At 40.1% G+C, this 25702-nt stretch overlaps 1 protein-coding gene across 1 annotated transcript in view; it reads left to right on the top strand.

Annotated features, from left to right (window-relative positions):
- LOC126251630 (uncharacterized) overlaps positions 1-25702 on the top strand; it is a 184774-nt gene that overhangs the window by 127385 nt on the left and 31687 nt on the right. The window contains exon 8 of the mRNA XM_049952174.1: positions 21900-22199. Within this exon, the coding sequence (XP_049808131.1) occupies positions 21900-22199 (300 nt within the window). The remainder of the gene's footprint in view (positions 1-21899; positions 22200-25702) is intronic.

Raw genomic sequence — 25702 nt, 5'->3', positions numbered from 1 at the left:
TCCATGTGCAAGATAGGCAACATCAAGGATAGTATGAACTCAGGAGCGCTGTGGTCCCGTAGTTAGCGTGAGCAGCTGCGGAACGAGAGGTCGTTGGTTCAAGTCTTCCCTTGAGTGAAAAGTTTACTTTCTTTATTTTCGCAAAGTTATGATCTGTCCGTTCGTTCATTGACGTCTCTGTTCACAGTAATAAGTTTAGTGTCTGTGTTTTGTGACTGCACCGCAAAATCATGCGAATAGTAGACGAAAGGACGTGCCTCTCGAATGGGAACCGAAACATTTGATCGCAAGGTCATAGGTCAACCGATTCCTCCACAGGAAAATACATCTGATATATTCTATACAACACTGGTGATGGCATGTGCGTTACATGACAGGAATATGTTGTCGACCCACCTAACTTGTACATTTGGCGAATGGGTAAAAAGATTCTTCTACCTTACCCGATTTAGGTTTTCTTGTGGATGTGATAATCACTCCCAAAAAAGTGATGAAAACACAAGAGTTTGTCACATAAACTGCAACAAATGAATGCAACAGTTTCACAGTCGCACAGTTTTCCCTGTGCTCTGTCAAAACATATGTTTTGTTTCGATGTTTGTTTAGGTGTAGCATCCCCATACTACGGGGCAGTTACCTCGCATCGGACGGACGGCCGGACAAATAATAATTGTCTGAAAATAAAAAATTAAACTTTTCACTCGATGGTAGACTTGAACCAAGGACCTCTCGTTCCACATCTGCTTACGCTAACCACAGGACCACGGCGCTCCTGAGCTCATATTATTCTTGATGTTGCCTATCTTGCACATGGACTACTCAGTTTGTATATTTTACATATTTTTTTCATAGTTCCCCACAACTTCTTCCTGTTTTTGCGATTGATCTGTGTTCAGTTTTTCAAGGCCTATCCACTGTGCCAACTTATAACTAAATCTGAGGGGGGTGCGATGGGGAGGTTCCCTTGTAAGAAGAGACATTGGATGGTAATTGTTAGGTTCTTTGTTTCCTGTGACAGGTATAAGGATAGTAATGACTTGAGCTTTCCTGCTGATTCTAGGGATCCTTCCAGAGCATAAGCAGTTATTAAAAAGATCTAAAATTCATTTTAATGTTTTGAGTCTGAAACACTTTATTTGCTCATTCCTAATGTCATCCAAGCCAGCAGCCTTTTCTGTGTTACACTTACTACCTGCCCTTTGCAGTTCTTCCAAATAGTAAGGTCTAGACAAGTAGGTAACAGAAGTACACATGTTATTAGATTTTGGCTTGATGTTTTGGTTGTCAAATTTACTCTTTATTAATAGTTGATTGGCAATATCATTGACTGTCTATGTTTGCATGTATCATTATGGAGGCATCTCATAAGTTTCCAGGCTTTTTGACTGTTTTTGCTGAAATCAGTTTCTTGCATAAGCTTGACCCTCTGCCCCTACTTGGCAACTGATACTGATTTGAGTAAATACAATCCACAAGATGATGTTTCTTTGCCAAATGCGTCTTGTTCAAATGTTGAGTAGTAGTGACTGAGGTCTGATGCTATCTTAAGGGCAGCCCTTGCACATGTGTAATTCAACATACATGAGGGATGGACATCTTAGAACATTTGTTCACAGCACTTATGTATTAGTTGTATTGCTCAGAGTATGGACTAATATGCATTACCTCTTGATCAAGGAGCAAGGGGAGATTTAAACTTCTTCCAGCTTTTTCTTTTTTTAAAAAGTAGTATCTGTGGAAAAATGAAACATACAGTGGACGTATTGCAGGCAAAATCTGGCGCAATTGATCTGTGTTGAAACTTAGGAATCGGTGAGCATACTGACTTTATGCACAGACATGTGATGGTGTTGCTGGAAAATATAAGGTCAGGATTGTATCCACACTTTCTTAGAACACTGAAAGGTGGTGGCAATTTACTATTGGGTATAAGTGTCATAGACCTGGAATCTGCCCAATTCACTACTGTGACTTCATGGTTGTCATCTTCACTATAACACCAGCTGGTACTATGGAAACAGAAGTTGACAATAACACATTTAGCTGGCTAGCTATGGAAATTATTAAATTACAATTGGATTTTAGGTTGGAAGTGTGCTGTAAAACTAAAGGTGCACACATTGAACATTTATAAGAAAAACAAGGTTAGTTTAACTTCAATTTGATGTATGATTTGTGGTAAATAGTCTAAATTAAACTGTTATAATATACCACTCCAACTGGAATTTTCTTTTATGGACATCCTGTATACTAACAACAGATTCTGCTTGGTACTAATCTTTTCACACTGATAATTATGAGAATTACTTATAGATTATTTTATATATATATATATACTGGGAGAACAATAGTGATGTTGAAAAAAGTTGTCAGCCTCCATAGCTGACTGGTGAGCATGGCTAACTACTGTGTGGAGGTTCAATTCCTGATACAGCTAGGGATTTTTCATTGATGGGAGGAATGCAATGAGATGACTCTGTCTTGTGATGCCAACTGAGGAGCTAATTGATTGAGAAGTAGCAGCTCCAAGGTCACGAGAGTCGCCAAAGCCCATGATAGCTGTGTACTGACTCTCTTACTCTATGCCCCTCTTAAACTAAAAACTAAACTCCTCTCGAACAGGCCATGAAGGCCCAACGGTACCGACTGGCTGCCATGTCATTCTCAGCCAACAGATGTCACTGGATGCGGATCTGGAGGGGCATACGGTCAGCATACTGTTCTCCTGGCCGTATGGCAGTTTCCGAGACCGGAGCCGCTATTTCTCAATCAAGTAGCTCCTCAATTTGCCTCACAAGGGCTGAGTGCACCCTGCTTGCCAACAGCACTCAGCAGACTGGTGAAAATATCTTGTGCCACAAAGAGAGAAAGACTAACATAACTCTAATCAAGAGTAAAAATTTCACTGCTACAACTATTGCAAAGTTAGTCATCATTTCACTAAGACAGCAAAAGCCATTTACTATGCACATAAATGTAAGAATTTCAACAATGGGATGCTGTGGAGTCAGGATGGTCCAAGCATTACTGACCCCATAAATTTATAGGATGATGTTGCAGGAAGGCTGTCTCGGCAGTGATCACAGTGAATCAGCTCCTCAGCCATCATGGAATTGTAATGGCAATGAGAATAACAACAGATTTATTTAGTAGAATTCATGCAGATGATGTGATTGGCACCCCAGTGGTTGTGTTGACCCTAGTGGCAATGTCAATGGCAAGAAAAAAAAAAATGTGGCAGCCCCACTCAGCAGGACGTGATGGCAAGGCTTTATGTCATAAACATGTCTCCTGTGGTACCATGTCAGATGCTGATGCAGCACTGTCAGCCTATCACTGGCATGATAAGTGGCAGTGTAGAGAAGAGGCACACTGCACCCCAAAACTTGGGGTCCTGATGTAGCATACAGCATTAGCAGCCCCTCAGATAGAGGTCTGCAGCAGCAGAGTGCCTGCACATAAGGCAAGAGGGGTTTTTGCAGCTAGTCAGGTATGGATGGCACCCAAGTATGGACTGTGAACCAAGGATCCCTTGAAGGTGCCCTGAAGTTGGTTTATGTTAGCCAGCTGTGGCTCCCAGCTGGAAGGCACCAGTTCAGCTCCTAGAAGCATCAGGACGAGGTGTGAACCACTGACCTTTGGCTGGTGGAGACAGTGTCTAGTAGCTGAGCATGTATGACCCACCTTGGATCAACAGTCGGTGCGGATTATTTCTCAGTGTGGGCTGTAGTTGACAACAGATACTGCAAGGGTGGAGTGGGTGGTATTTATGCACACTCGACCCAGCTCTGTTACGACAGGATGTCCTTTTTTGTCATGTAGGCCAGAAGCAACACAGGACGAGGTGCAGGCATGGCATCATCCAGGTCACCACTGTGACAACCTGGTCCTCACACCTTGCTTCATTGATAAAGTTCCAGGCCTGGCATTAGATGGCAGGGCTTGATGTGTGGTAAGCAAGTTCAGTTCATTGGTGAGTGGAGACTTTTGCTGTGTCAGATTAGCACTTTTCCAGTTCTGACAGCAGAATGTGGTGGGCAGCTTTCTGACTCACCTGGCCTCGGGTTACAGATGACAGTTTTGAAAATTAGTACTGTAAGAGAGGCAAGAACAATTTGGAGCATTATTCTGAATGAAATGAATAAATTTGACAAGACAGATAACATTAAAGTCCCTTATAACAGTAGCCTGAGGCAGACAATGTTAAATTCAAATGAATTCTTCTAACAGCAGCTGGGAGCAAAGTGCAAACAATAGTCCATCAAAGGCAGATCTGTTAGCTTTACTTAGAGTGGCATTGCATAGTCTACCATCAGTCATCAGTTTTGTCATATCATGTGTTAGGGAGATCATAACATTTATTAGGCCAGTAAGAAGCAGTAACTCTTTTGGCTATGATGATATTTCAACCAGAGTACTAAAATCTTACTCAATAATACCCCCTCAAGTTACCTTTGTAATCAGTCAATAAGTCAATATGTATTTTGGGAAAGACTGTAAAATGTAATAGTAACACCTATTTATAAAAATGGAGATAAGCAAGTGTTCTCTTATTATTGACTCATCTCCATCCTTCCCAAATCCTCTAAATTTCTTGAGAATGTAGCTCACAACAGCTCAGTTTGGCTTCCACAAAGGCTTGTCTATTAGGAGAGCTATACATGATCTCATGAACTCAGTGATGATAGCACTAAAGAAGAACAGTTATCCTGATGGTATTTTCAATGACTTGCCAAAGGTTTTGCATGTGTCAGTCACAAAATTCTTCTAGGGGAACTCAAATGGTATGGCATTAATCACCTTTCTCTTGCATGGTTGAAGTCTTGTGTTTACACGGGAAACAGGGGATCACATTATTTAAGGATACAAAACAGAATGAAGACTAAATTCATAGTGGAGAAACATTAAACATGGCATCCCTCAAGGTTCTAAGCTTGGACTTTACCTGTTCTAGATCTACAGTAGTGATTTACCTGGTGCAGTGGAAGACTCCTTAAAAACTCTAATGTTTGCTGATGACGCAAGTATATTGATAAAAGATCCAAACACATCCATACCTGATACAACCAAAATATTAATGGAACCATGTCATAACTGGTTCACAGGTGACAGTTCAAACTAGATCCTACAAAGACTCATATTATGCAATTCCAAAGAAATAAAAATATGTTACAGAAATTACAAGCACAGCTCAATTGGCATACACTGGATGAGGCTTCACATATGAAGTTTCTGGGCACCCAGATGAGTAATATACTGAGGTGCATCAGCATGTGTATAAGTTAACCAAAAGGTTCTGTCTGCTTTGAGCTTAGAAATCTCTCCCATTGTGTTGACCTGGAAACAAGACTCTCAACATACTTGAACACTATATGGCTTTGCAGCTACAGAAGTATGTGATAAGAATATTGCACAATGTCAAAAAACAACCATCTTGCAGAACCCTCTTAGGGGACATAGAGATTCTTACACTTATGGTTAATAATGAGAGTTAATAACAAGAGTGAATTTACAATAAACTCTGATATTCGTTAGAACCAGATTATGATCCCTATGTAAAGTTCATAATGGATTTTTGTAAGTTTCTAACACGTTACCAATTGACATCATACCTGAAATTATAGAACCCCAGATATTCAAAACCAAAGCAAAAGAAAACCCTTTAGCCATTCATTCTTCATTTTATCAGACTACTAGTCTTTTATCTGTGTCTTCATCCTTGCATGCATGTCACATGCATTGTACACATCTCCTCCTCTCCTTTCTGTGCCCATTCCTCCTCCTCCCCCCTCTCCATCTGTTCTCCCTTCTCCCTTTCTCTCTCTCTCTCTCTCTCTCTCTCTCTCTCTCTCTCTCTCCTCTCTCTCTGTCCATTCCACCACCTCCCTGTTTCTCTGTCTATTCCCCCCCCCCCCAAATCTCTCTCCTTTCCACACACTCCCCCTCTCTTTCCCCATCTCCTCCTCTTCCCTCCCTCTTTCTGTCCATCTCCTCATCCTTCCCTATCTGTCGTCCATCTCCTCATCCTTCCCCATCTGTCTGTCAATGTCCTCTGCCCCCTCCCCCCTCTCTCTGTGCATTTCCTTGTTCTCCTCCTCCCATTGTCCATCTCCTCTTCCTCCTCCCACTATCCCTATGCATATCCTCCTCCTCCTCCATCTCTATCCACCTCCACCACCTCCTCCTCCCACATCTTTCTGTCCATTGCCTCATCACCCTCTCTCTATCTCCCCTTCTCCTCTCTGTCCACCTCCTCTTCCCCCTTATACCTGTCCATCTCCCCCTCCCCTCTTTTTCTGTCCATCCCATTCTCCCCCTCTCACTATCCATCTTCTTTGCCCCTACTCTCTGCTCAGTGCATGCTTGTGCATGAATACCTGTTCACATGCATTCTGATACTACCCAAACAACACACTGGTCACACAGGGAATCTGAGATGTCAGGCAATACCAACCATTTTACCCCCACCCCTACCCCTTTGGGAGATGGGTGGTATATATAATAGGTATCAACATAACTCTGACGATTTTAGTACACAATTTTGATTCTGTGAGCATGTAAACAGCTGATAGTGGTTTGTGTAAAGCTACATAAATTCTTGCTTGAATTAACTTTATAAATGGAGTTGATTCTTCTCGTTAGATAACATGCTGCATCATCACTATCAAGAAATCAGCAATCTAGTCACCAAAATGGTTGGAATCCCAATTTGATTTTACAAAGCGTACTCTACAGCATTAGCCTCTTAATTAGCTTGTATTTATCACGAATCTCTCGCCCAGCACAAAGTTCCAAATGATTGGAAAGAAGTCTGGTGACTCCAGTATTTTGTATAAAAAGGGTAAAAGAATGAACCAGCAAAATTATGGACCAGTAGCCTTTACATCAGTTTGCTGCAGAATTCTTGAACATATTCTCAGTCTGAGTATAACGAATTTCCTTGAGACAGAAAAGCTTCTGTCTATGAATCAGCATGGTTCTAGAAAGCATTGCTTGTGAGAAATTCAGTTCGCTCTTTTCTCCCACAGTATGATGTGAGCCATGGTTGAAGGGTAACAAGCATATTCATAGATTTGCAAAAAGCATTTGACACAGTGCCTCACTACACACTGTTAATGAACATACAGAACAAGTCCCCAGATATGTGAGTGACTTGAAGACTTCTTAGCTAATAGAACTCAGTACAATGTCCTCAACAGTGAAAGTTTGTCAGACACAAGAGTGTCATCAGCAGTGCCTCAGGCAAGTGTGCTAAGACTGTTGTTGTTTTCTGTATACATAAATGAGCTATTGGACAGGGTGGACAGAAATATGTGGCTGTTAGCTGATGGTGTATGGGCAGGTGCCATCATTGAGTGACTGTAGGACAATACAAAATGGCTTAGACAAAACTTCTAGTTTGTATGATGAATTGCAGAGACCTCTACATGCAGAAAAATGTAAGTTAATATAGTTCAGTAGGAAAAACAAACAAATAACGTTTGAATACAGTGATAGTACTGTTGCTTGACACAGTCACATGATTTAAATATCTAGGGGTAACACTGCAGAGATATATGAAATGGAATAAGCATGTAAGAACTGTAGTAGTGAAGGCAAATGATTGACTTTGGTTAAGTGAGAGGGTTTAGGAAAGTATGGTTCATCTGTAGAGGAGACGATGTATAGGAAACTAGTGTGACTTGTTCTTAAGTATTGCTTGAGTGTTTGGGAGCCACACCAGATTCGTTTGAAAGACATTGAAGCAATTTAGAGGTGGGATGCTAGATTTCTTACCAGTAGGTTTGAACAACATAAAAGTATTATAGAGATGCTTCAGGAACTCAAATGGGAATCCCTGGAGGGAAGGAGACACTCTTTTCGAGGAATCTTATTGAGAAAATTTAGAGAACCAGAATTTTTGGCTGGCTACAGAATGATTATACTGCCACCACTATACATTCTGCATAATGACCATGAAGATAAGATATAAGAAATTAGGGCTCATATGGGGGCATGTAGACAGCCATTTTTCCCTCACTCTATCTGCAAGTGGAACAGGAAAGGAAATGACTAGTAAAGAGTACTCTTGCAGAGTATGTGTGTAGATGTTGATGTAGAAATTTTGTTAATATTCTGTGTAGTACTGAGTCATATGCTTTTTGTAAGTCAAGAGATTCTGCATTTACCTGATTCCCTTGGTCCATGGCTATTAGACTGTCAAAAAAACAGAGTATGAATTAAATTTCAGGGAGAAGAAATAAAAACTTTGTAATTCTGTCAGAGACAGCAAAGGACTTGGAAGAACAGTTGAATGAAATGTATATTATTTTGAAAGGAGGGAATAAGATGAATATAAAAAAAACAAAAGCAAGAACAATGGAATGTAGTCAAATTAAATCAGGCAGTGCAGAGGGAATTAGGTTAGGAAAGAAGACACTCACAGTAGTAGATGAGTTTTGTTATTTGGGTGGCAAAATAACTGATGATGGACAAACTAAAGAGGATACTAACTATTGACTGGCAATGGGAAGAAAAGAAATTTGAAGAAGAGAGATTTGTTAACACCAAATATAGATTTAAGTGCTAGGAAGTTTTTTTTTAACAGTCAATTGCAAAGCACTAAGGCTTGTTTGTTTACAATCATGTAGCATGACAAGCCTTTAAATTGTTGGCATCTAATCATTTTAGAACAAAAAACAGATGTGAACTTTTACAACAATATAAGCTACATTTTCCTATCCCTAGTTACAGAATTCATCTAGAGAAACTGGACTGCTATGGCATAAGAGGAAAAGCTGTGGATATTATAAAAACCTTTGTTGAAAACAGGCAAGAATTGGTTGAAATAAAACATAAAATCGAAAATTCAGAGAAAAATGTCTACTCTGATTTCTTGCAGATGCAAAATGGAGTAGCTCATGGCTCAATACTATAACCTCTGCTCTATATCTTGTACCGTATGTAACAGATGTGCCCACTGCACTAAATGAAACAGTTATTATCTATGTGAATAAGCCAGCTTAACTGGCAAATAGTGACTCAGTAAAGGATTTGAAAAAGATAGCTGTTGACAACATGCAAATGGCAGAATAATATTTCAGAGAAAATAATTTATTGATCAACAGGAAGAAACCAATGTGTACCAAATTTGAAACAAACAGAACTAACAGCTCAGAGGTTCCTGTTCTGAGCACTGTGGGTGCAGACTAAGAACAAGTGGATGGTATTAGGTTTTTGGGAATAGAGATGGACAAATTTTTTTCTTAAGAAAGCCACATTGATAAAATATGTTCAAATATTGGTACAGATACATTCTTAATGAAAAAATATGTGTATATGGTGGACACAGAAATGTACTAGCTATGGACTTATCTTACCATGTGTATTCCAGTGAGGGGAGGAGCAACAGAAGTACACATTCATGGAATTTTAAAACTTCAAAAGAAAGCCATCAGATGCATAGCAGAACTAACACCTTAGAAATCCTGCAAAAACTAATTCAAAGAATTTAAAATATTAACTCAAGCAAGTTTGTACATATATGAGAAAATATTTCTTTTAATAGTAAATTTTACAGCATCTCCAAACAGAGATTTTTATGACCAGCACCAAGAACTAGAGAAAATTACTATATCCAGGGCAACAAATTGCAAAGACAGACAGGGGCCCAACATATGCTGGTAGCTCATTCTACAACAGACTGCTACTTAGTGTAAAGAGCTCAAAGGAAATGAGCACCTTCAAAAGAAAGCCGATTGAACATCTCATCTCTGGATGTAGATATTTGGTGAAGCAGTACTTACAGGGACTAGAATAAAACATTTGCTTTTTCTTGTGGAAACAAATATTCTGAAATAAGGAAAAAGAAAGACAAAGTGTAGTGCTGAAGATATAGAAGATAACATAGAAAGTGGAAACTTGTGTTCCTGATCCTGTGTATTGGTGCAAATATGAGTTTTCACTATGTGTAACTGTCTAAATATTTTCTACAGTGTGGCTAACATATATGATCTAAAAAACTGGTCCCCAGTTTTTATACATGTATTAGAATTTTGGCAGTAAGATGAGAACATTCAACTTTGTAGATTTTCCTTATTTCTTCAAGACTGTTGCGTAAATTAATGCAGGCTATTAGTATTTATAAGCACTGGTTATTACTAAAAATAGTTTTTGTGTTTCTATACTGTGCCTACAGTACCTGGTTACTTTTGATTACCTGTCAACATTATTTTTTATCAGTGACAAATTTCTAATATATTTGTTTATTACATACAAAACTGGCAATGTGACATGTCTAAAATCATCATCAAATATGATCAATGGACAAAAAATAAAGCAAACTGCAGTGAACTAATCTACAGCTCATAACCAATAGATTCTGGCTAGAGTTTACATCTGCCCCAGAAATGTCTTAGTCTTATGGTTTAAAATCTGATACCAAAATCTCTGAACCTGAAACCTTCCAATGTTTCAAGGCCTTTTTTCCATGCATACAACCTTATTTCACGACTTAAAACATGTGTTAGTGAAGATGCTTTGTGCAAAATTCTTCCAGGAGGCTTCCTCTTTTATTCCCCCCCCCCCCCCCCCCCCGCCCCGCGCACCTGCCCATCTACTCCAACAAATTTTCCTTCTCCTCCTCTTCCTACTACTAAATTCCAGTCACCTATCACAATTAAATTTTCCTGTCCCTTAAATACCCGAATAATTTGTTTTATTTCATCATACATTCTTTCAAACTTCAAATAACATACGGGAATGCAGCCATGTGATATTTCTGGCAACCACTAATATTTCAACAGGAGAACACCCAGCTGTTACTAAGACAAAATTTGCAGCGAGAAATGTTATAACGTCAAGTTTAACAAATATATTTCAGAACGACACAACACATATAAGTCACAGAGTAAGTTGACAAGCAAGACATGTATACACGTTAGCATTCGAATGAGCACTGAGTCCCAGTCTAGCGGCCACTGCTCGGCTGGCTGCTTAGGTGGCGCAACTGCTGCATGGCTGGCAGACAGCGCCACACGTAGAGGACGCGCGTAATTATGCGGCGGCGCTTTGAATGATCGGCGAGTCACAACACTTTTCCCCCCTTTGAAATTGTTGCACTGGTCTTGATGGAGGTGTCCTGGAGATGGCTAACGTCCATAGGCGTTGTTTGACTTGCCGTAAAGTCTTGAGGAGGAGGCTTCCCGTACGGACGGAAGTGTCCCAGATGATAACGGGTCGAGATGATAGGAAACGTAGGGGTCGAATCTGCTGGGGCCCCCTGCATCAATCTGCCCGTTGCGGCAAGTCCAGTTGATATGACAGGAGACATGGGCGATGTGTCAGCGTCCGTTGGAGGAGGAGGCGAGTAGATTTGCTCTGACAGAGGATGGTCATCCGGTTCCTGCATGGGCACGTCTCCTGGTGGCGTCCGTTCTTGTGCTGGCATCGCGATGACGGTGAGAGGGCTGCGTTGTGAGTATTGAGAGATGCCAAGATCCCGAGTGTCAGGTAGAGCCGAAGGTGGTGTAACGGCATTCAGAACAGGCGTTGCCAGCACACGAGGCCAAAGCTGGTCTGAATGATGCACTGCAACACCCGTGTCCGTCTGGATTTCATACAGGCGTCTGCCGCGGTGTCTTAAGATGCGGCCCGGGCTCCATTTTGGCCACCTGCCATATCCCCGTACCCAGATGACGTCGTCGGCAGTAAACCGGCCAAGGGAAGGCACCCGCGGCCGTGAGGTGGGAGGCCGCAGAAGATGAAGTAGCGTGCGGGGCTGTCGGCCATGTAAGAGCTCAGCCAGGCTGTGGTCGTCCATGGGGGTGAAACGGTAAGACGCCAGAAACTGGAGAAGCGCATCATCAGCAGCAGAAGAAGTCAGAAGTTTCCGCATCTGAGCCTAAACGTGCGGACCAGTTGTTCAGCCTCACCGTTGGATTGTGGATGGAACAGCGGGGCCGTGATATGCATAACGCCGTGACGAGTACAAAAATCCGCAAATTCAGAAGAGGCAAATTGCGGACCATTATCAGTAACAAGAGTAGAGAGGAGGCCTTCCAAAGAAAAAATGCGGGCGAGAGCACTGGTGGTTGCCGCAGTGGTAGGCGACGTGCAACGGACAATGAAAGGAAAGTTAGAGTAGGCGTCAATTACGAGGAGCCAACAAGTACCTAAAAAGGGTCCCGCAAAGTCAGCATGAATGCGCTCCCAGGGCTTTTCAGGCAAAGGCCACGGTGACAAAGATGACTTCAGGGCAGCGGCCTGTGACGCACAAGGGCCGCAGGCTGTGACCAGGTGTGCTATTTCAGAGTCGATGCCAGGCCAGTACACATGACGGCGCGCCAGAGATTTTGTGCGAGACACACCCCAGTGCCCTTGGTGAAGGAGGCGCAAGACCGAAGCACGCAAAGAAGCAGGTACAACAACACGCGGTGAAGCATTTTCAGTGGAAAGGAGGATAACACCATTCCTAGCCGTGAGGCGGTAGTGTAAAGCGTAGTAGTTCTGCAACCGATCAGAAGTCTTAGCGGACGGACGATCTGGCCAATCCTTCTGAATACAGCATAAAACCCGGGAGAGGGCAGGGTCAGAACCCGTAGCAGTGATGGGGAATCCATCCACAATATGCTGCTCGGCAACATCCAGGTGGAAACACAAAAGTTCGTCCCTATCGAATGCCCGATCCGGACCCATGGGAAGGCGAGACAGCGCAGCAGCATTTGCATGTTGAGCTGTCAGCCGGAAATGAATATCATAATTGAAATGAGACAAGTAAAGAGCCCAACGCTGGAGGCGGTGTGCAGCCTTGTCGGGGAGTGACGTTGATGGATGAAACAAGGAAACAAGTGGTTTGTGATCCGTAACAAGATGAAATTTTGAGCCATAGAGAAAAACACCAAACTTATGAAAAGCATAAATAATGGCCAAAGCTTCTTTTTCAATTTGAGAATACTTTTGTTGGGCATCCATGAGCGTTTTGGAGGCATAAGCAATGGGTTGTTCCGAACTGTCAGAAAAACGGTGCGCAAGGACTACACCGACCCTGTATTGAGAGGCATCTGTGGCAAGAACAAGATGTTGGCCAGGTCGATAAGTAGCCAGGCACGGGGCCTGTTTCAGCATAGTCTTCAATTTCTTGAAAGCCACATCGCATGACGCGGACCAGTGAAAAGGCATGTTTTTATGCAACAGGCGATTCAACGGCTGAGCCACCAAAGCCGCAGACAGTAAAAACTTGTGATAGTATGCTATTTTCCCCAAGAAGGCTTGCAGTTCCTTAACAGATGTAGGGCGAGGAAGGGCCTCGATTGCAGCGACAGTTTGCTGAAGCAGACGAATACCCTCCCGAGAGAGTTGAAACCCCAAGTACGTGATAGATGCCTGAAAAAATTGTCATTTCTGAAGATTACACTTAAGACCGGCAGTCTGTAAGACATGAAAAAGTGTGTGGAGATTTTGAAGATGTTCTTCAGTGGTGGAGCCAGTGACAACAATGTCGTCCATGTAATTGATACACCCAGGGACAGGGAGCAATAATTGTTCCAAGAAACGCTGAAAGAGAGCAGGGGCACTAGCAACCCCGAATGACAATGATTGGTATTGATAGACGCCGAAAGGCATGTTAAGGACCAGAAACTGCTGGGAAGCAGCGTCGAGAGGAAGTTGATGATAAGCTTCTGACAAGTCAATTTTAGAAAAATACTGGCCTCCAGCAAGTTTAGTGAACAGTTATTCAGGACGGGGCATAGGGTAAGTGTCGATGAGGCATTGAGCATTTACAGTGGCTTTGAAATCGCCACAGAGACGAATATCACCATTTGGCTTAGCAACGACAACGACAGAAGAGGACCACTCACTGGAAGTGACAGGAAGCAAGACCCCTGAAGTAGTGAGACGATCCAACTCCCGTTTTACCCAATCATGAAGGGCCACAGGAATGGGCCGTGCCCGAAAAAACTTAGGCCAAGCAGTGGGTTTGAATGTGATATGAGCTTCAAAGTTGTTTGTACGTCCTAACCCAGGAGAAAAAATGGACGAAAATGTCGTCGACAAGGAATCCAGTTGAGCATAAGGAATAGCATCAGAGACAATATTGACAGAGTCATCTATGGAGAACCCAAAAACGCGAAAGGCATCGAAACCAAAAAGATTTTCTGCGGTGCTCTGGTCGACCACCAATATGGGAACAGTGCAAACAACGGATTTGTAAGATACCTCAGCATTAAACTGTCCCAAGAGAGAAATCTTCTGTTTATTGTACGTCTGTAATTGCCGAGTGACAGGTGACAGGATTGGAGAACCCAACTGAAGATACGTCTGAGAATTAATTATAGTGGCAGCAGAACCGGTATCCACCTGCATGCGAACATCTCGACCAAGGATTTGGACATTGAGGAATAACTTCCCTGAAAGGGAAGAAGTGCAATTGACAGACAACACTGAATCAGAATCAGTGTCATGTTCATGAACATCATGTATGTGGTCGGATTTGCAAACGGAAGACACATGACCTTTCTTTTTGCAATTGTGACACTCAGCCCAACGTTGGGGACAATCCTCGCGTGAGTGTTTCGTAAAACACCGCGGACATGAAGGAAGTTGCCAGGGGTTTTGCTGCAATTTCTTAGCGGGTTGTTTACAGTTAGGCCGAGGCTGCGCGTGGGAATGCACTGCGGCCACGTCGGCCGGCAGGGACGCACCGCACACATCGTCAACAGCGCACAGAGGTTGTATTTCCCCGACATCACCCCATGCCTCTATTTGCACCCCAGCGTCGTGAGAAATTTCAAAAGACTGCACAGTGGAGAGAACTTCATCTAGAGTCGGATTCGCCAACTGAAGGGCACGTTGCCGAACTTCTTTGCCGGGCGCCGACCGGATAATAGCATCTCGTACCATGGAATCGGCATAGGATTCTTTGTGAACGTAAGTAACAAATTGACACTTTCGACTGAGGCTGTGAAGTTCAGCAGCCCAAGTGCGATAGGATTGATGTGGCTGTTTTTGACAACGATAAAAGGCAACACGAGAGGCTACCACGTGCGTTTGCTTTTGAAAATAGACAGACAGAAGTGAGCACATTTCAGCAAATGACAAAGATGCAGGATCCTTCAAAGGAGCCAATTGCGACAACAACCGATACATTTGAGGTGAAATCCAGGAAAGGAACAGAGACTTACATGGTTGTTTGTCCGTGACATGAAATGCCAAGAAGTGCTGTCGAAGACGTTTCTCATAATCAGACCAGTCTTCCGCTGTCTCGTCGTAAGGAGGAAAAGGAGGTACAGCCAACGCCGAGAAACGCCCCGCATTTGACGCCACGACGAAATCGCGAATCGCCGCTGTTAGAAGTGTTTGCTGTTCAAGGAGATTTTGCAATAGTTGCTTGACAGTAGCCATGGAACCCCGTGGGTCAACGGGGAAAAGGAAAAATCCACTACCTCATCGCCAATTGTTATAACATCAAGTTTAACAAATATATTTCAGAACGACACAACACATATAAGTCACAGAGTAAGTTGACAAGCAAGACATGTGTACACATTAGCATTCGAATGAGCACTGAGTCCCAGGCTAGCGGCCGCTGCTCGGCTGGCCGCTTAGGTGGCGCAGCTGCTGCATGGCTGGCAGACAGCGCCACATGTAGAGGACGTGCATAATTGCGCGGCGGCGCTTTGAATGATCGGCAGTCACAACAAGAAAATGCTGTGCAAGGAAATTATTTAAAACCTCAGTTTTCAGAGAAGCTCTGGAAAGATAACTCTCTCTCTCTCTCTCTCTCTCTCTCTCTCTCTCTCTCTCTCTCGCTCTCTCTTTTTCTCTTTCACAGTAAATCAGAAGTTACTGATAGTGAAATTAATAATCAATGGGTGAGGCAGCATAAATTCTGTTCCTCTATTTTTTGACAAGTAAGAGAGCATGGTTCCATATAAAAACCACCAACTCTATTGATAAAGTTACTTGCTAATTTATTTTCTACAGCTTCTTTAAGAACAGTATCCCAATAGCTGGATGTGTATGCCCAAATCTGTGTTGTTATATTCCATAAGATGACTGGTGCCAACATAATGTTCTGCAATGGTGAATTTGCTTGGCTGTTGTAAGCATGTATGCTGCTTATTCTCAGTACACCAGTTCTCCACAGTCCTGATAGTCTAACCAATATATGACATGCCACAACTGCAATAAATTCATTAGACATCTGCCTCAGGCAAACCAAGATTGTCCTTTACGGAACTTAAAAGGACCCTGATCTTATTTGGTGGTCAAAAAATACACTTCACATCATATTTTCACAAAATATGACCAGTCGTGTTCAAAATGTTCCCTGCCTAGGTCAAAAAGACCATAGACATTGTTGCCACCTTGATTTCATCATCACTCATCTGGTGCACAGTTGGTCAATAGTGAAATGCACGTGTGATCTGCCTTTCACAATCACCATTTTGATGAAACTTTTCAAGGTCCAAGATGATATGGACGCTGTGAACCAAGGGATGAAGTACCCTTTCATGTTGAGCCAGATGGTGACAACTATCAGCCTGCAGTGTGAGTAGGCTTCCTATAAATGGCCTGTCCCTTATGAAATAAATATTTAAATGGATTGAATTCAGGTGTTCTAAAAAGTCATTCAGTTTTTCTCTCACACAAGGCCAAAGAACAAAAGTGTTGTCTACATATCTGAAAAAAATGCAGGTTTCAAAGCTGCTGACTCTATGGCACGTTCTCAAAAACTTCTATAAACAAATTGGCAATAATAGGGCTCAGATTCTTTCAATCAGTTCATCATCTGTGGAGCCAGTTGTTGTATAAACTTTTGCTAGTGTGATGGGTGTTTGCATTGTGTGTCTTATGGATGATAATTAATTCAACATGCTCTCATAGTAATTTACCCAAATTCCTATTATCTTATTGATTGTTAGACTTACTCCAGCACTACCACTATTTGGTTTTGTATTTATAACCATGTACTCACCAGAGCAGAAGTCCTGTTCATCCTGCCACTGAACTTCACCAATCCCCATTATATTTAACCTCAATTTATCCACTTCCCTTTTCAGGTTTTTTAACCTAATTGCCAAATTAAAGGATCTAATATTCCACACTACAATTCGTAGAATTCTACTATGGTTTTTGTTATTTTTTATTAAAGATGTCATACTGAGTGCTCCTTATATGGGGGTCTGAATGGGAAATTATTTTACGTCCAAAATATTTTACGCAAGATGTCATCAACAACTAATCAAATAGTAGAGCTGCATGCTCTTGGAAAAAGTAAAGCTGTAATTTTCCTTTGCTTCCTGCCTTTCACAGTACCAGCACAGCAAAGCGATGTTGACTTATGTTACAAGACCAGATCAGTCACTCAGCCAGACTGTTGCCACTGCAGCTACTGAAAAGGCTGTTGCCTATCTTCAGGAATCACATGTTTGCCTTACTTCCCCCCATATACCCCTCCATTGTGGTTGCACCTATGCTTCAGCTATCATTGCTGAGGCATACAAGCTACCCCAACTTGGCAATGTTTGTGGTTCGTGTGGAAGGATGTCAACATATGACTTGAAAATTACAAAATCATCAGACTGACACTGCAGCACAAAATTAAATGAACAGATCAATACTCACACAACTAAACCGTAAACTAAACATGCTGATCCCATTGATATCATTATACTAAACACACAAAATATTACCATGTACATCACTTAATAATAGCTGATGATGTACAATAACTTTTAATGAGATTTATGGAATTATTATGGTAATTTATGTATTTATGATTATAAGGTTTGCCATAGCTCCTGAACTATGATGGAAAACATACTTTTTAGCATTACCATTGTATTTTGTTGTTTAACCACCAATACCATTGGGAAATTATTATCCAGCCATCAGAACTCTGTTACAGCTGACTGAGTATGTGATGTGGTGGTTAAGACATGGGAGTTGCATTCAGGAGGATCAGAGATAAAATCCATGTGCAAACATGCATTTTTAAATTTTCCTTGATTTTTCACAATTGTGTACAGGAAATTTCAGGATCATTTCTCTCAAAGGACAGCTGATTTCAATCCTTCTTCTTCCACAGTTTTCACTTGTGTCTGTCTCTAATGACCTCATTATTTTTGAGGAGGCATTAAATCATTGTCTTCTTCCCATTCCTGTGTTCCAAGTTATGAGAGAAAAATTGTTTTTCAATATTTAATTAATTTCTGCTGTAGCTGAGTGTTTAATTAAGAATAAACTTATGATGTCCTCAAACTATTTACCATTGTCACACTCATATCAGTTTGATATACCCATAGAAACTTAATTGGTTCTTATTCTGTATATGTTACTCAGAAACTGTACATTCTTATTTTCACATTATCTGAGAAAGCTTGTGTTACCTAGGTATTCATATATAGTTGTGCCCAAGACTTTGTATGCTTGGTATTTATTTTTGACTCATAAAGCTTCTTTGTATACAGAGACTGAAGCAGTACGATTGGGGACATGTGTGAAGAGTTAGTTTGCTTCATTGCGTTTGAGAGAGAGAGAGAGAGAGAGAGAGAGAGAGAGAGAGAGAGAGACATAGAGCTGGTCATACAAAAGGCAACTGACACTAGGGTCCATACCCACAGCATGCAGGTCATGCCATAACATTAACTCACCAGGAACTGTGCACATTTAATGAAAAATAGTAAATTGTTAATGAATAAACAGTATTCAATGTATAAAAACTCACTTGCCTGTGCCACTTCCCATTAAAATTTCTGATTCTATGATGTCACTTTCAAGAGAAGTAACTTTAAGTATCTGCAAATGGAGGAGTGAGATAATGCATGATGCTTTTGATCAGAGTAACATCACACCTCTCTTTCAGAAGGAGTTTGCAAAGAGTGAGTTAAAGGTTAGTGTTCTCAACTTGCACCAATTCTTGCCTCATGATCCACATTGGATTCAGAAAACCATGTAGTCCTCAGTCTTTTACTCATTCTGGTGTACAGACAAAGACTCAAACCCTTTTCTAGACTTTTTATTCGTAAACAAAAAACAATCAGTAGTGAGTAGGCATTCAAATCACAAAGCAAGCTTAATAAATTTGTTTTTCATAGCATAGAATATAAATAAAATCTACTGAAAGAAGCAAAGCAATATTGCTAAGTTTTTAATAAATGAAGCAAAAGCAGTTAAATCCTTATATTCTAGCTATGGAAATTCAATATTAGTCTGTATTTTTAAAGGTAAGATTTTGGCACTTAATTCTGTCACTAACATGAAAATATATCTATCACTGAGTTAAAAAACTAACAACCCCATCTTTTGATTCTTTGGTGTATTGTAAGACTAACAATACCATCCATTAGCTTTTTGGTGTACAGTGCTGTGATGATTAAAAATCCAAAGTACTAAGCTGAGCAGACAATTTCAGATAAAACTTTAAATTATGATATCTTTTTCCCCTTCTTTGATTTTGATGAAATAAAACCTATGTGTTACTACAAGATATGTTCAAGTCTATGTGATAATTCCATGAAAATTAGTCTTGTAGGTTTGCAGATTAGTGTGTGTAAACAGACAAGCAGTAGATACAACAGTTTTGTTATTAAACAATGAAAAACCCAAGATGGAATGTAACAATAATATGAAAAGGAAAGTTGTCACTCACCATATAGCGGAGATGCTGAGTCGCAGATAGGCATAACAAAAAGGTTGTCACAAATAAAGCTTTTGGCCAGTAAGGCCTTTGTCAAAAAAAGATGATCTCTCTCTCTCTCTCTCTATCTCTCTCACACACACACAAATGCAACTCACACATGACTGCAGTCTCAGGCAACTGAAGCCACACTGCAAGCGGCAGCACCAGCGCATGATGGGAGTGGAGGTAAGGAGGAGGCTGGGGTGGGGATGGGGAGGGATAGTAGGGTAGGGGAGGTGGAGAGGGAAGTGCTGCTGAGGAGTACCACCCGGGACAGGAGCAACTGCATTACATTCTCTGGGAGGGTTTCGACTACCTCTCGTCATGCCCTGAAATGAGAAATGTTCTGCCCACTATACTTCCCACCCCTCCCACAGTGGTACTCCACTGTACACCAAACCAACACAATATACTCGTCCACCCCTACATAATACCTGCTCCCAATCCCTTACCTCATTGCTCATACCCCTGTAATAGACCTAGATGCAAGACCTGTCCCTTACATCCTCCCACCATCACCTACTCTAGTCCAGTGCCTAAGATCCCTTACTCCATCAAATGTAGAGTTACCTGTGAAACCAGTCATGTGTTCTACAAGCTAAACTGCAACCACTGTGCTGTATTCTATGTGGGCATGACAACCAACAAGATGTCTGTCTGCATGAATGGCCACCGAGTAACTGTGGCCGAGAAACAAGTGAACCCCCTCTTTGCTTAGCATTCTGCCAAACATGACATCCTTCATTTCAATGACTGCTTCACAGCCTGTGCCTTATGGATCCTTCCCACCAACACCAGCTTTCCTAAACTGCACAAGTGGGAACTTTCCTTGCAATATATCCTATGTTCCCATAATCCTCCTGGCCTCAAACTATGCTAGTCAATGTCCTCACCCATCCAGCCCCTTCCCTGTTCCCATTCCAGCACTACACAGCCCTCTTTCCACCATTGCACCCAGTCTTTTACTTTCCTCCTTTTCTGCTACTCCTGCCCCCTCCCTGTGTGTGTGTGTGACTTTTATTACTGGCACAAGAAACAATATCAATACCGACATGAAAGTTATAGTGCCATATCTTGTCACACACCAAAACACCTTAGAAGTGCCAACCTCTTAGTCTGAAGCATAAATCATAAGAAATTGATCTTAAATAATGATTACTGAAAGCTATCAGATCTCTACATTGCTACACATTTACACAAGACAGGGTTTTATATAATTTCAGCTGTCTCCACATTGCAGGCATTGTAGCTTTCCAAGTTTGTAAAATTAAGAATTGTGGTTTGAACAGAGCTGTAGGCCAATGCCTCCAAACTTAGTCATGTTTGCATCATAAACACTATGCTGTCATCCAGGGGATCTGGAATAGATGGTACTGTGATACAGGATCATGGAACTTTGTCACTCTTTCTACATCTACACAAATACACCCCGTAAGTATGGCAGAGAATAACCAGTGTTGTCACTCACATGGACTATGAGGGTACTGTCTTTGGACTGTCAGCTTGCTTGTTATGATCTGTTGGTCAGTGCTAAACTGTTTGTTATTAAACTGTATCTTTCTTTCCTATTTGGTCATTTAATGTGTGGTACATATATGGCATAGTTTTTCATGTGACAATACATGGCCACTTTCCTCCTTCCTTCTTCATCTTCCACCACTCAAATGATAAAGGTAATGTCATCCTAGCTTTCAGATGTCTACTTATTTCTAGAGGTCACATACTTCACAGGCACTATCGTTCCATAGGTCAGGCTGTTCCTGCTCATATGCTTGGCTGTTAGCAGCTAGATGCCCGCAGGCTATGATGGACATGTGTGGGCAAACGACTGATATTGGGCAGTGAGGCACCTTCCCTGTGCCTGTGTGGCTGTATGCCTTAGCTCATCCTAGTGTCCATGGATAATGATGGGCAAATATTTCATGCACAAGGCAGTACACGGAGCAAGTATGGTGGAATAAGTCACACTGGCAGGTAGCCTACACTAGCAATGTCTGCTCACTGGCAGACTCTCACAGTTGCCCATATCCCATGAGGCAGCATTAGAAGAGTCTGCTGTAAGTGACAGCAAGTGCTTCCTCCTGAGCACATCATAACACTTTTATGATTCTCGAGTGCATGTGTGCATGCATGCATATGCATATGTGCTCTCTGTCTCTCTATGTTTCTCTTTCATGATATTACATATCATCTGTTTTTATTTTTACCACCAATAATCAATTTTTATGTATTTCAGAAGTCCCTTTAACTGCGGTAAATGAAGTGGTTGTGTCACATGTTGGTGACAGTATAACAATAGGCTGTCAGCTGATATCACCTATGTATGTTATGGAATACTGTTCATTTAAGCGACCTGATGGAATTGTATTTGAACCTCTTGGAAATGCAACATTCTATGTTCACATTATGGAAGCTGGTCTCTGTCAATTGAGTATCAAGAGTGTGGAAATGAGGGATCTTGGAGAATGGACATGTACAGTAAAGATAAAACGTGAAGAAGATGAAATATCAACCACTACCATCATTCGGTTTTCAGGTACTTATCACACTAAATGATACATTAAAACCACTTGCTTAACTGACAGTACTGCAGAAAGGTTGCATGATGTTCAATGTATCCAACTGCTGTAGTATTACAAAATGTCTCCCCCAATCTTCTTCATTTACCACTTCAGAAGTAATTTTAAGAATTCTGGTTCAACTAAACTGCTGTTAATAATAGAGATAACTAAAGACTTAACATTAATTTAATACAAGAGAATCACATCACCCTGAAAGTGATTTGATGAAATTATTTATTTATTAATGAATTTTATTATTAAATTTCAGTAGTATATCTAGACTCAAACAGCAACTGATGTGATGGCACAGCTGGTGACATTTTGCAGTCGCAGCATGAGCCACAGTTCACACAGTAAATCAGAACTGCTATGTAGTTCTACAATTTTCAAAATGATGCCAGTGCCAGTTGAAATGTTTTGGACAGGTGTTAATGAAGTAGCACAGATTGTGCCAGTAATAGTGAGTCAGAGTTAAATGTTCTGAAAAGAAAAGAAAATGCAAATGTTGGACATAAAATGGATTTTGTACAGCAAAACAATGGGGGTTACAAATACATTTGGAAAAGAATTTACATTCAAAGATGAAAGTTTATTCATAACCATTTTATCATGACAAAAACAAATTTTGAGTGCTTGTTGAGTAGTGTATCAAACTCCAGTCAAAGATCAGAAACACATATGAGGGATGTAGCCTCAGGTTGTGTGAAGCTGCAAGTAACACTTAAATATTTGGCAAGTGGTGATTTCATGTCATCTGTGCAGTACACCTATTGTGTCTCAAGGAATAGAATTTTGTGTTCTTACATGAGATGTTGAATGGTATTTACAGAATTAATACTCATAAATGTAGATCCATTCATGAACTACTTTTGAGTAATAAAAGCAAATTTTGAGTACATGTTGAGGTGCATACTGAACTCCATCAAAAAATCTAACCATCTTACTAAAGATGCAGTGCTTTCTTGATTGCAACTACAAGTGACACTTCAATATTTGACATATAGCAACTGAATGTCATCGATCCAGTATATATTGGATGTCCCTATTAGTAAAATTTTGAAGTTGTTGTTTAAAGAGTTGGATATTATTTTCGATGCTCAAAAGACTCATTTGAAAGCTAATTTTTTCTCACTTGCACCCTGTATCAGATAAAAAGTTGAAATATTCAAGTTATTATATACCATAGTTTGTAATCATGCTTTTTGTAAGTGCACCAAAAGACAATTTGTATAGTTGTTAATTGGATATTTGTTCCTTTATTAAAAGCTATAGTCAAGTTGAAATTATGCTGATATGAAAAATATGTTATTTTCATTCATAAATTCACTGGACTGGTATTTAAATGTATTTAAGCTTCCAGTACTAGACTATGAATATATTGCCAATATCGCATAATTTTCACCATTTGTAGAATGAAGTTAGCTACTATGAAAGTACATATCACCTTTCACTAATTACTCAATAATACATGGTTACTCATAAAGAAATCTTTTCCATGCATCAGGTTATAGAATAGAATAGATTAGAATATAAGCTTATTGTCTCATAACATAAAATTTGAAGCCATTAATTTAATGTACAGAAGGCTCAGCATAACATGAAAACTGGCTTAGTCTACAGTTTTTCTTAAAATATTATTAATATATTATTTTTATAATAACAAAATGTAATCTTGAGTATGTGTTGTCTCTTGCTCAAATTCCCAGGTCTCCCTTCATGAAATCTTCAGTTGATTAATAACATTTCTACATCAGTTTGTTATAAAAGCATTTTTTAGTGATTCTAAATTAATACTGAGCAAATATTTTCTTTTTACATCTTTACATATTTCCAAATGTGTGTTTTATGTAATTTGAGTATAGAATTTTAAATGATGGCTAGTCAGCATAAAATTATTTTGATTTCTTGTGTGGTAATGTTGAAATTAATTTGCTACAGATTAATCAGGATTACTATGAACAGAGGTAATCAGTACACAGACATACAGTGAGGGGAAATTTAGTATAATTTGATTTTGAGAAGTGGGCGACATGGCATTTTTCACTTTACAATATGCATATTTCTAATGATCATTGTTTGAAGTGATAATATCAAGACAAATTGTTTGAGCTACTTCAAAATATAATTCTGCATCTTATTACTGATTTAAAGTACCTGCCGTGTACTACTTTCCTGATGTTTATCCTAGCTACATTGCATAACAACATCACGGCAAATGCCAGGCTATTTCCAGAGTATCTACAAAACAACCTTCTTCAAAGGACTCATTAATTATTGTAGGTAGTGGTCGCACAATGGTGTTTATGACTTTCATTTTTATGCCATCCTACTCTCCTTACTTTTTAGTTATGGTGCTGAAATTTCTATATCTTTTGCTGTAGTTTCACTGAGTTTAGTGAGAGATTCACCTTCAAACTACCCAGTGGTGAAAACTTTATCAGCATGATCTCCTATATTAGTGTTTGATTTAGTTACATTTGTAAAGAATTACATAACAGTTCTTACATTTGAGCAGAATTTAAAACAGTTTTGTCCTCTATATCAATTTTAGAAATATCATGGGCACTAACTGTAGCATCTGTTTCAGCTTTGTTCACTGACCATAATGCCATTGTCTTATTTACATTTTCCTAGGAAATCTGTTATCTAATAATTCTTTTGTTACCTTCAAAATTTTCTTAAAAATATTTTTGTGATTTTTTCATAGGTAATAAATTCAGTAATTTGTTGTGTTTTAATTCTACGAGTAGCTGTCTTTTTCTCGCACTGGATGTTTTTACTCCTCAATAATTCACTTTACTTTACTTGATAATTTTTATTGTATTCAGTAAGAGGAAAATTATCATTAAAATGTGTCAAAAGCTTTTCAAGAATTTAGAAACATTTGCAGAACTTGAAATACTATGCTCCATAGTCTGTTGTAACTTGTTTAATCTATGATGAACTGTATTTTGGCATAGATTTTTTTACAGTAAGGTTCCATTTTTTTTTTGGTAACTCCAAAAACAGAGCACGATGGTCAGAAAGTCCTAAATCCAAACAAAATTTATTAGTCTCATTATAAGTACAGTAAAACCTCACCAAAGCAGAATGTTTATAATTTAGAAATCTGGCCCAACTGTACAAATATTTTAGTACTGACTCCCAAATACACTTTTATATGCTAATTTTTTGCACAAAGAGAAATGTCTCAAATGCAGAAATGAAATGCAAATTTTAAGACTTAATTAATAACTGATTTTGTAATTTGAAGAAAAGCTTCTACAATACTATTGTATTATGCTGTACCTTAGTTATTTATGTGTGTATGAGGATGCTACTTTGAACACAAAGATTGCACAGTCCTGGCAATGCTGTTATGTGAAAGAGTTGAGTGTTGTTCTGTTAAACTACAGTTTTATCTGGCAAGGACACATATTCCAAGGAAATGCAATACCTGCATTATTTTCTGCAAGTTTCAGTTAACTTGTAGCACTTT

Source organism: Schistocerca nitens, chromosome 4 (assembly GCF_023898315.1).
Source record: "Schistocerca nitens isolate TAMUIC-IGC-003100 chromosome 4, iqSchNite1.1, whole genome shotgun sequence".
Taxonomy (NCBI): Eukaryota; Metazoa; Arthropoda; class Insecta; order Orthoptera; family Acrididae; genus Schistocerca; species Schistocerca nitens.
The sequence above is the reverse complement of the archived record's forward strand: the minus strand, read 5'-3'. Positions and strand labels throughout refer to the sequence as shown.